The sequence below is a fragment of the Colletotrichum karsti genome (genome assembly GCF_011947395.1).
Source record: "Colletotrichum karsti strain CkLH20 chromosome Unknown Scaffold23, whole genome shotgun sequence".
NCBI lineage: Eukaryota > Fungi > Ascomycota > Sordariomycetes > Glomerellales > Glomerellaceae > Colletotrichum > Colletotrichum karsti.
In genome coordinates, this window is record NW_024065923.1 from 231,440 (window position 1) to 243,515 (window position 12,076).

Genomic DNA, 12,076 nt, shown 5'->3' on the forward strand with positions numbered 1-12,076 from the left:
GTTTTAGGAGTTGTTTTGAGAACATGACTTTTGATCTTCGTACGCCCCGAAACCTTCTTTGTCGATCAATCTTACTGCGGTGGATTTTCCCAGTCTCAGCCTCTTTCTTCCTCCTCCTCGATTATGTCTCGGTATCTTTCCTGCTCGTGAATCACCACCTCCTCAGTTTCGTTAAGTCGCTCGATCTCCCCGTCGTTGGTAGCAGAGTCTACCTCCACATCCACCTGACTGCCACGACTGCGTGATCTCAGCCCGCTCTCGCCATTGGGTCTCATCGAATTCATCCATTCAAACAGGGGTTCATCTTGAAACGGCGCGGGTCTTCGTATTCGACCCATTGTAGTTTTGCTTCTCCTTGCGCTCATCATCGGGTTCGTGTTTCGCACTGGTGGACGGTAGTTCCACTGCCAGAATCTTCTCGAGAACAGCGGGCGGAGAATGGGTGCATTGATGGCCACAAGCCCGATCTCACATTCTCGAACTCCCCAGCGGTTCACCGTAAGTGTTGACGGCTCTGAACCCATCGTAGCCGCCACTCTCATTATGGAAGCTGCCATGACGAACAGACCGGAGCATAGGAGGGCAGCGATGAAGACTTTCTTGTACATTGGTACTCTGATCTCTCGGAGAACTGGAAGTGGGAGACTTAGTATTGCCGCATCGGTGAGGACATCTGCGAATTCCTCAGTGGCACATCCTTGACCTAGCTTCGACCTTATGACTCACTCAGAAGCGTTGTGACCACCAGATTCTGTGCCTTGAAGACACACCTGTCGTGTGGGAGAGGCCGGACGCCCCAGTTATCACGAAATCTGACCGCCGATTAGGGCCTTCCATCACTGAGGGCAGATACCACGACTCACGGACGACAGCTGAAAGTGATGGTGCCAACCACTGCCAGATATGATGCTACTGTGAACCAAGTCAAGTATGTCAAGACTCGCTCATGCTGCCATAATGCGAATGTCATTCTGCTGCTGTTAAAATCATTAGTTGAGTTCTGGGCGGGGTTCACCGTGGAAGCCTACTAAAAGAAGAGCAAAGCCACTTTCAAAGACCATAGATACGCTGTGTATGAATACCATGCGACTTGCTGGAACTTCGAGCCATTAACCAGTTGTGCAACTTCTGCATCGCTCAGAAGTTCAATCTGGTCGGCTACAAGATCAACATTCGTGCCGTATCGATCTGCATTGAAGTGTCAGGGTACGTGGGCTTGCAACGGAGGAGCTGTCCAAACTGACAGCAATACTAGAAGCTTTAGACTCACAGACAAGATCCACCATGACAGCACAAATGGCATACATGATCAATGTCTGCATAACATTTCGTGTCAGCACAGGTCCCCATCTCCTGACTCGATTGTCAGAGACTTACCACAAACATGACGTAGTCGTCGCCTTTGAGACCCTTGGGTCCTACCATGCGGACGCGAACCGCAAACCTCAGAAATATCACCCCAGCTATAACGCCGAACGATGCCCAAATTTCTCCAAGGAATTTCGAGTCCCGCTTCAGCATACTCTCCAGGTAACCTGTCTCCATGTCTTCCACAGCTACCGCTCTTCTCACCTACGCTTCAATTGACACAGTGGCCATTTGGATTCAGTATCAGTCGTCTCGTGGTCGAGGTCAAGTAAACAATGAATGGTTGTGCTGCTTGGTGGTCAATGCCCGCGCCTTTCATGGAATCCGCGGCGACAGAGACCTATATGCCAGGGTGCACGCAGGCGGGGCACCTGGTCATGACTGACGCCGGAGTCTACCATACTTCGCGACCTACCCAAAATCAATGGAGAAGTTCGGCCAAGAGTTTCGCAGCGCCAACTCTAAATATATGCACGATCACCGTTGTATCGCATCTCGCAAAGATCAAAGGTCTAGATCAGATTCACATCGTCTGAAAGTTCGATGCAGGTATGACATGGTTGACTTTTATGGAAGGGAATCGTGATAGCTAATCATCTCCGCCAATTGAATATGACATCTCCTGTCTCGGCGGCAGGTGTATTCTACCGATCAGCCGCAACATAGCATTCGTAAGTGAGATCGCGTGCATGCATGTGCCCGCAGCGTGGCATACATGTGGTATTTGACGTTTCTTATTCAGCTCTAGTCGACGAAGCATCCTTCATCGTCTCCGACGAGAGGGCGGGATTTTCCCTTTTTATCGGGACTACGGACCGACTTGGTAATCGTCCGCGATGAAGCTTTGGCCAGACCGTCAGCGACCAGTCAAGCGCGCTTTGATCAAGGGTCAGAGTTTCTGCTGATATCTCGATCCCGAATAAGAAGATGACATTGATGACATGGTTTCGTGTGGGATCCGGGATTCCGGGATGCACACCAAACCGCCGGAAAGACTGTGGGGGATCCAGTAAGACAAAGCATTCGGCAAACGGAAAGCTGAGCATCTGTCAAGGCATGCGGGATTAATCCCAGACGACTTCCTATTCTGTCTGCTGCTGTGAACACTCGGCGAAATGATACGGATTTCACTTGAGCGGGGCCGGTCGGTACGGCCCCACTCAACGGTGTCGTATGTGGGCCTTGGCCGGTCATTCGAAAGCAACATATCAACAATCTTACCAGGCAAGACATTTAACAGCAGGATGGCAAGTCCTGGCTTTTTCTTCTCTTCTTTCATTACCATTATTCATTGGCTATGCTATATACTGTTTACCTAGCTACAGGCCGGCTATCCTTCATGGAACCAGCTGAAGTTCCGTCTCATTTCTGCGCCACTCTCTCGGGCTGGCAGAAACAGCTTGAGCGAATGCTTAAGCAGAGCGCTTGACAACGAAAGCACCACGCTCAATGGTGTTGACCAAAATGTAACCGCTCTTGAAGTAGGGGTAGTGGCTCCAGGTACCGACGAAGTCAATGGATCCGCCCTTGGGCTCCTGGTCGTCCTCGGGGTAGATGTCGAAGTAGCCAATCTCGCTGACCTTGCCACCAGTGGGGTCCTCGGGCAGAGAAGAGACGTCGAGGATGCGGAGACCGGAGCCGTAGTGGCTCTGGTAGGCGATGCCGTCAATGACGAACTGGTTGTGGTCGATACCGTAGGCAGGGCTCTTGTAGAAACTGGGTGTTGTTAGCGTGCGTTCGTCATTGCGAGAGAGAACAATCAGAGCTTACCCAGTTTGCTTGGGGCTCTCAAGAGACCTGATGTCCCAGAAGAAAGTGACGGGGTAACCGTCGGCACCGGGGCCAGCACCGTCGTACTCATCGTACTCGTCATCGAGAACGAGGTACTCCTGCCATTCTGTGTTGGTGACCCAACCCTGGTGAGTGTCTGCAACGCGCATGTTAGTAATAGTTCATAAGTTAAGTTTGGAGTCCGGCTTACAGCTGGCACCCTCGTAAGAGGTACGAGAGATGATGTTGGTGGTGTTCTTCTCAGTGACATCGTAGCTGTTTACTTGGTAAGCTTTTGATCTTCATGGGAGCGAAATACTCCAACTTACATGGTGAGGGTGTCCTCGTTGTAGCCGTAGCAGATATCCCTTCCGAAGTACTTCTCATCGGGGCCACGGTAGACGAGGCACTGGGCATCGTGGACGTATCCATCGCCTCCAGCGCAACCCGGAGAGGTGGGGTTCTCGATGTCGCTGAGGTCGATGAAGATCAGACCAGAGCGGCAAGCGCTGGAGCGAGGCTGAGCGCCGACAGCAACGGCGTACTGCTTCTCCTCGTTGATGACGATGTTGTGGGTGGAGCCAGCCGGAAGGCCGTTCCACCAGGACGTCAGATCGGCCTTGGCATCGAAGGTCTTGGGGTTGGCGGGGTCCAGATCCAAGAGCTAAACACAACATCAGTACGTTTTCAAGGCCTCATCGAAGCTTTTCATAACTCACCTTGGTAAGGTCGAAGATCTGAACACCGTGGCGGGCAGCTTCACTGCCAATGACGATGTAGTTCTTGTAACCACGGAGCTCACGCCAGATAGACTCGGTAGAGTACTGGGGGAGGCGGCCGAGGTAAGAGAGCTTGCCGTCCTTGGTGATTTCCGCGAAGGCGGCACCGTCAGCCTGGGCGATGACGGCGAACTCGCGACCGTCAGGGCTGGTCCAACCCCAGGAAGAAGATCCCTGGCCGGCGCGGGAGCCGAGGTCGGAGTGAGCCTTGAAGTCGTAGAAGTCGACTCTGTCGCACTTGAAGGTGTTGTTGGCATCGCCGGGGACGACCTCAGCGACACCGTTGACGCAGGAGACAGGGCCCTCCTCAGCCAGACGGCTGCGGTAGGCGGTGGAGTCCATCTGGCCACTGGCGATCTGGCGGTCCCATGATTCCTAGTTGGCATAGTTAGAATGTGTCAACTTGTCAATTTTAGCGACTGATATTTACCTTCTTACGGGCCATGAGGTCCATGTGGATAACACCGCTGTCGTAGATCTCAGAAACGAGCTCGCTGGGCGCGACCTCCTTAGCCGAGGCTCCTTGAAGGAGCGCCGACAAGGCGACGGTTGCCAAGGTTGCGGCCTTCATTCTGTGTGGTTCAAGGTGGTTTGCTGAGGGTTATCTGGAGCAGGGGTAGTTGGCGATTGAACCACGGCGATCACTTGGCGTGTCAAAGAGCGGAGAGGTGTAGAGCCTGAGGAGACCTCATCATCAAGCACGGGAGAGAAAACCATCTCTTTTTATCTTATTTCAACGACATCTTGGCATTTCGACATTCCCCCCTTCTTCGCCCCTCGGGAATAGCGGTATCTCTCCCACCTCCTCACGAGTCAAAAACATGGTTTTCCCGTGTCTTGTGCTGGCTGGAAAAAGAAGGTCACGAAGCAATGGTAGGGTCAGGAGAAAAGCAACCAACGAGGTTCCAATGTCGCGATGCGGAGCCTCCTTCCGAAAGAAGCAGGTGGCTTCGGCGAGTGACCCGCTCGGTACTTGGGTGTAACGAATCAACGGAGCCGTAATCCCGGCCCGGCAGTCCACATCCTTCGCCGCAAATTTACCTACATACCCGCCCGGACTTGGCGACAAGCACAGCCGTCCGGGTAGAGTGCTCGATTGAGTCTCTGGGCATATCGTATCTGTCGCTATCCACTGGCCTGCCAAGAGCGCCGTTGTAACACTCCCGCATATTAAGCCACTCAATCACTATGCGTTGCCAAGTCAAGTCGTCATGATGGCCTTTTGTCTCACTCTCACCTTCTCAAAAGAACCAACCGCGTAGTATCCATACATGGCGTCAAGAGATTACAAAAGTGCGAGATATGGGTTACATTATCTCGGCATGGAAGCCTTCCCGTTCTATTCGGGTGAGGAAGGTTACTAAGTGCAAGTACGGAAGGTTGCCAAATCGCGCATCTCAAGGTCGAAGGGGGCAGGACCGGAACCATGCAAGCCAAGTCATAGGCAGTTGTCACACCGCATGCGATTCCGCACTACTCGCGTCTTCAACTTCAACTCAGCAGGGCGCTTAATAGCCTGCGCGTCTTGTACCACTCCGGAGAATACTCTCTTGTTGGAAACTGTCGGTATCCTGGAAACCTACAGATCTTTCACCGTCTCCAACCGTATGAAGGAAATCACAGGCACATCCTCGTAGCTGGAGAGGTGTACTGTCAATGCCTAACAACAGTCACTGTCCGGAGGTATTATGGTTCGTCAGCCATGAATCATGGAACCAGTATGGAGTCTGTCTCTCCCATTCACTTCCGAATTCAAAGATCCGCGGCTTCACAAAGTTCGGTCATTCGTACTAGTTGAACGTACATTTACTCCTTTGGGCCATGGACATGGACGTCGTGCGACATATCGGATAAGACATGAAGCAAATCCAGAAACATTCATTCAGCCTCTGTACACTAAGCGGGAATTGTCAAAAGGACTAGCATGCTGTAGGGCAAATCCACTAGACAGCTGTCCAGATTCTTAAGGTTGCATCACGGGGGTACAGAGATCGTCCCGGGATCGACCCGAGATCGTTTGCAAACCAGAAGCAACCGATCTTGATTCAATAGGACTTGGCAGACACGTAGTCATGTCTAAGGAATTTGTAAACAATGGGTTTATTGAGGGAGAGAATGTATTCCCAGTGTCTCAGATTTGTACTTTGCACGACGCACAATTCACTTCCTCTGGCACATCAGAGAATACGTGACATCTGAATGGATCAGTTGGCAAATCTTGCGCGTGCCAAGACCGATCATGTTCCTTGCATACGGCGTGGTGGCAGTGCCAAGGTAGATAGATATAAGTCATCAGGTGATACATGATAAACTTCAGAGAACCTCTTAACTAGAGCCGTGCCTTTCTAAGAGAAACTCGGCCGATTTCTCTGCTATTGCGTATACTGTGCTCAGTATGTTGCCTCGCGGTATGATCGGAAACACACTGGTATGACGAGTACGGAGGTTCATGGTCCCTCGTACGAGAAGTTCGCAATTGACAACGGCACCTTTCAAATCGTCCTTCATCATTGAACATGTCCCGCAAAGGTGATAGTTTGTAGCACCAACCCCTCAAATGGCGGCTTTGATCGCATCATAAGTCAGGGGATTTGCAGCTGTGGGAAGACGGTTGCCATTATGCTTTTGCAATCCAATGAGTGCCTTTTGACCAAGCAGCTCCTTAACCTGCAAGACATGGAATGCGAGAGTCTCCACTCCCAGAGGTTGCGATAGATACTCACAGTCTATCTCCGGTTTATCATGCCAGTCTGGACTTTTGACGTGGCAAGATCCTCCCTCGACTGCAGTGATGGGCCAGCATGGCCACCGGAGTCATGTACTTTCCCGGGGCGGCGTTGGAAGGGCTGGTGTATCTCTGTTTGCTGGTCATAAATAGAGTAGCGCTATGCTCGCTTCCGTTGAGGATCATCTGGTTGATAAACTCATGTTGTGACTTGGTGGCTTCTTTTTCGACAGGTGATGTGGCTTTAAGTAGCTGTCTCAGATCGGACTCTTCGCTCTGCGAGTTGAAGAGCTGGAGGGGTCAATGAGCAAAGCTGTACGCCGCTCCCTCAGCTAGAAGACCATTCTTGTGCTTGTCATACCTCTCTCGATGGGCTGCGGCAACTTTGGGATCCCTGGCGTAGACATCCGGTGTCTCACTCTTAGGCCTCACCTCGATACTTGACCCGAAGTTGAGATGATCCTGGAGGTTCTCTGTGTCGTTGAAGCTAGCATGAGTGACGTGCAATATTCGTACACTGCTATCAAGCCCACTTGCCTCCGAGGCCAGGCAAGTCGACGAAAATTGAATTCCCAAAGGTTGGAGGATCTCTTTGTTTTCATTCCGGATTGTTCTAGAATCTTTGGGCTTCCCAAAGCTCCCGCGTAGATGACGACCTAAGTGTCTGCTCTGTCCTGGAAGGATCCTCTTGGTTTATCGTAGACTACGGCCACCACACAAAGCGGCCCGCCGTTGCTGGGCTGGCACCCAAATATATTTCTTTCGACGTCTGCTCCAGATATGACGACAAGATTATCCCTATTCCACATCGGCCTAAGGTAGGCGTTGCCAGCAAAGCTTTACGATCGCATACACTGGCAAGGTCGACTGTCGATGGCATTCGTCGTCGTGAGTCCCGTATCGCTTTTCCAGATGGACCATGAGAGAGAGATATTGCGCCCAAACTTCCGAAAACGGCTTTCCATGCCTTTTGTAAAACGTCAAGCTGTCTTGATAAATATGCTTGTAGGGGCCCTTCGCCTTGAGACTGCTTCGTTTGGAATTTGCGATAGCAGTCTTTGATCTTCTCCCGGCTCCATCTATTGTCGCCTGATATGTCGGCTGATGCTTCAAGCATCTCTTTGTTCGGGAATACCGGACTGTGTGACCTGATGCCACTGCTCCCTCCGAAGATCTTGCCCCTAGTATGCTGAATGATACGTCTGTCCAACCCTTCAATTTCTGGGCCAAAGATTCCAAACACCAGTCATAGTCCGGATCGCCAAACATGCGTCGACTGAGTAAGGGCAACTTGACTTTCTCATCGTATGTGTGGTCAATTCCTGCCTCAAGTAGGAGACTTTGCGAATCCTGTTAGGCAGAGAGTCGGGATGCAAGCACGCATCCAACTGTGCCACCACTGTTGATGATGATCTTGAAGACTTCGATTTTTGTTTTTTTTGGTTTAATTCGGACTCAAATCTTCGCATGTTGCTTGGTAAGGGTGCCGATATTTTCATATTCTCGTTGCAAAATTCACACTGCCGATGATTCTTGGAGACAGGACTCTGAGAGCAGCAGTGCCGAACGCGGGGTCTGATTGACTCTTGATGACGATGAAATACTTCCTGCGGATGTAAATATTATTGCAACAATGAAGGATTTGGGACGTCACATCTTGGCGAATTCTTTCGGGTCCGACATAACGCATACATGTAGAATCAGCTCTCCGAAATACTCGCACGTAGCGTGAGCCAACACGTACTGTGACAATTTGTGTGCAAGTGCATCAATGTTGCGATTATCTCTTTCCATGCAAGCTATCTGAGTAGCAGATATGAAAATGCGCGTAGAAGCCATGGCTTTTGGTCTCATAACTTCATCAGATTCCGAGCAACCTGCGCCTCAGGTTTCGGGTCCCCAACCAACGGCATGACATGATGAAGACCCTTCCGATTACCACTGCCAATAATTAAGGCACCCGTTGTCTACATCCTTCGTGTAATGCGCGCACTCCGTCATAGGGGCTATGGTAATGACCCCTAGTGCGAAATCTTCTGTACAATCATCATTGGGTATCATGCATATTCAACGGCAGCAACTCAGTGACCAATGCCCAAAAACATTATTTGTCGTCCAACTCTTCCCAGTTGGGCGGTGGATGTGTGGTGAGCTTGACCTGAGGCGGTCTGTCGATACCGCTTTCCGGTATCGAGTCGAGCCCTTCTGGAGGCATCGCCTTCTCCCATACGGCCTCCCACGACTTCCTGGCCTGAAGCTCGTGGTCCTTCCATTTAACTGCTCTTGACGAAGGCCCCTGTGCACAGCTCTCGACATCGTGCGCAAGCCACCCTTCCCGGCGACCGTCCATCGAGTTTGCTCGTGGGTTGTAGGCCCAGTCCTCTTCATCTCGTTCTTGCAACACTGAGTCCTGGCGTTCGGTGTCGACTGTGGCGGGGCGCATTCCCATCGGTTGACCAGCTAGAGTCGCGAGCTCAGTGTCAAATGTAGCAGCGTAATTGGGACTCCGAACAGTCTCGACGACGGTGGCTACCTCGGTTCGAGCGGCTTTCGTTTGCTTCCCCGTCATCATACTCCACCAATAAGATGAATTATCGCCGCGCTTCCTGTAGTATTCACTGGTGTTTTCTGGCGTTCGGCCGCTTTTGGCTGATTCGCCTCGTCGTATTCTTTCGTAGAGGATGTTCGTGGATGGTAGGCATGCGCAGACGAAACCAATGACAAGTTCAAGTGATCTGCTTCGTGTTAGTGGCACTTGAGACGACGTTCGTTCCAGTCTAGCTCACGTTACGAGGTCAAGGACAACAAAATCTGCCGTAACGTCTTTTGATGACAGGAACAGAACCACAAGATACAGCCGGTATATCGTCACGGCGGTGGCGACCCCTCCGGCGCCAAGAAGCGTGAGGATCTTCAGCTTCTTCCGCAAGGGCATTCTCAGCGCCCATAGCAGTGGTATTGGAATGATAAGGATGAAGAAATCGGTTATAATAGCCAGGCTGAGATCGGCGATGAAGATCTTGCGTTGGTTGAGACACTTGGGATTCGGCGTGTGGGGGTCCCAGAATGCCGACACTGGGATGCAGATTATGGTTTTCAGTGTCTGTATCGGGATGTAGCAGACGAGCAAGACAATGACGAAGATGCGGATTCCGCGTGCCATCCTCTCGTGCGAGGAGAAGACTCTGGCCTCGAGCAGCAGGAGTGTGACTTTCGTGAAGTACGCAGCTGGACAGTAGATGATGGAGCTTGCGTAGAGCCACTGCAGTGCGATTAGAGGTCATTCTTTGTCATCGCCGCCATTGGTTACCTACCCGCATGACCTCTCGATAGGACTCTTTCGTCAACTCCCATGCGTGATATCCCTCGCCGTAATGTGCCACTGCCGACGCCGTCAGAGAAATCTCTGTGAAAACGTATCGAGCTACTTACTGACGAAGACTGTGGCGGTATACAGAATTATCAGCGCCTACTCATGGAAAACGTGTCAGTAACGTGGACCATTGCTTCTGTGTAGCTACGATGCGGTTGTCGGCGGAGGCAGAATCTCACATATGCGATAGCGCATGTCCCTGAAGTCCCGTTAGTTCATCCACAGGAAACACTCGAGTTCATCGTGACGTACAGTCTTCGGGGAGGAACTGGCTTCCGAAAGAGAATTTCACATATGTCCGAATTCCAAAGAAAAAAGTCGTTATCGCGGCCATGACGCTCATCCCAACCACATTCCACATCCATCCGGCGTCCCTCGGGTCGTCGAAATTGGGGATTTCGCCCGGCGGGGGCGGAAAGGCCCCAACCGGGCTCGTGGCATTGCTCATTGTTTCGATCGCTCGGCACGAGCTATGAGCCACGGGAGAAGGCTCATCGCTTTGGGATTCGACGGACGCGGTTGTTGGTATTGAATGGTCCTTCGTCGAAGCAGCAAGACCTCTTCTACGCCAAAGGACCGAAACTCAAGGTGCGGTAAAGCAGCTGATAAAGGGAAGTTTGACGACGGCGCTACAAGGGGCGTCCCGCACCGGCCCTGACTCGCCCGGCCGCTCTAGTTCCGATTAGAGTTCATCGAGTGGTCGGACGTTGTCAGGGTCGAGGCGCAACACAATCCCTTGCCAAGGTGAAATGATCACCAGCAGAGGAAACTCTAACAAATGCCACAGCACGGGGTCCCTGGTTGCCGAAATTCAGATGGAAGACACGCAGTATGACAAAAGATTAAAAAGAACGAGGGACTCGGGGAAAGCCCCGCCGCCCACCATTCGTTCCCCCTCGGAAAAAGCGATATTACTTTCAGGGAGCTATGGTCACGGCAAAGAGGTCACATATGTCCGCACACCGAGTCGATTGGGTTCCCGCCTGAAAATCATCCTGGCTGCGCTTCTAGATCAGAAGAAACCTTCCACTTTTGCTAGAAGAGGTAACACCGGCCCAAGGGGGAAACTGAGGAGCTATTGGTTACATGCAAGCCAAGCTGAACTAACGCGAGCCACGATCCAGGGGGCGCCCGTTGTCCCCAACGCTCAGCCGTGCTGATCCAGAACTGTTCTAGAAAACTCGCGGATCGAAAATTCCGGCGGGAGAAAGAAAGAAGGCCATGCACACTGATGCTACATGCGCCGTAGGTCAAACAGACACCAACTCTTCTTGGTAATACATTAGCCGGCCACTAGCCGATGAAGACTATGACGACACAAAGGCTCCTGTGGAAAAGCCCCTGCGCTATTGGCGACACCTTCATCGAAGGCTGCGTTACGCGATGTTCTGCGCCAGAATAGGGTGACACGCGCCCTTGGGCCTTGTGACGAAGTACTAGCTTCAAATTGAACATTTAACAGCATCTAACTCTGGACATTCCAGCGCTTACTTCATTGGGACAATAACCCAACAATTCAAGAAGGAAGTATGGAATAACCCAAATCTCTCGAGAGAGTCTTGGTTAGTTCGTAACTAACTGCATTCGCCGTTCGCATGCTGTTGTTCTGGCCCAAAGGTGCCCAATACGCGACAGAGCTTTCTGCATAGGGTGGAACGAGCAGGTCCTCCCGAGAGACTTTGGTCAAGGATTGATCTCAGTCTCTCGGTGAGTATGTGGAAGCGCCGAATAGGCTTCTCCGGGTCGGGTTTAGGAGGGAAGGTTCACCACACCCCGATCATTCCGGATGCTACCAAACCAGTGTTATGCCTCTCGGATTGATATCCTCGACTCAGTCTTGCTATCAGACTCATCTTCGAAGCAACTGGGGCAAGTCCAATACTACTTCATCTCGCCTGGTATGACAGCGGAACTGAATAACAGACTATCGCAGCAATCACCCAGCTCATTCTTTCTGCACTTGGCGCATCTACCAACAAATTTAACTATAGTCTGTGTAAAATCGCTTTCAAAGCTCATTCTAAGCAATAAAGGTGGAGAGATATAACACATCCTAGTCGC

The 12,076-nt window shown here is 51.5% G+C and overlaps 3 protein-coding genes across 3 annotated transcripts; all 3 read right to left on the reverse strand.

Moving 5' to 3' along the window:
- Window positions 1–95: 95 nt before the first annotated feature.
- Window positions 96–1,425, reverse strand: CkaCkLH20_07343 (uncharacterized protein; the record flags this gene model as incomplete). The annotated part of the gene is made up of 8 exons (XM_038890060.1): window positions 96–237; window positions 335–404; window positions 473–673; window positions 727–812; window positions 864–977; window positions 1,029–1,188; window positions 1,271–1,316; window positions 1,378–1,425. The coding sequence occupies 8 exons, from the start codon at window positions 1,423–1,425 to the stop codon at window positions 96–98; spliced, it is 867 nt and encodes a 288-aa protein (XP_038744538.1).
- A 1,355-nt stretch (window positions 1,426–2,780) lies between these two features.
- Window positions 2,781–4,488, reverse strand: CkaCkLH20_07344 (uncharacterized protein; the record flags this gene model as incomplete). The annotated part of the gene is made up of 6 exons (XM_038890061.1): window positions 2,781–3,084; window positions 3,139–3,295; window positions 3,350–3,414; window positions 3,468–3,802; window positions 3,858–4,292; window positions 4,348–4,488. 6 exons carry the CDS (start codon window positions 4,486–4,488, stop codon window positions 2,781–2,783), a joined length of 1,437 nt encoding a protein of 478 aa, XP_038744539.1.
- Window positions 4,489–8,746: 4,258 nt separating this feature from the next.
- Window positions 8,747–10,463, reverse strand: CkaCkLH20_07345 (uncharacterized protein; the record flags this gene model as incomplete). The annotated part of the gene is made up of 6 exons (XM_038890062.1): window positions 8,747–9,377; window positions 9,429–9,904; window positions 9,957–10,024; window positions 10,075–10,111; window positions 10,195–10,214; window positions 10,268–10,463. 6 exons carry the CDS (start codon window positions 10,461–10,463, stop codon window positions 8,747–8,749), a joined length of 1,428 nt encoding a protein of 475 aa, XP_038744540.1.
- Window positions 10,464–12,076: the final 1,613 nt, after the last annotated feature.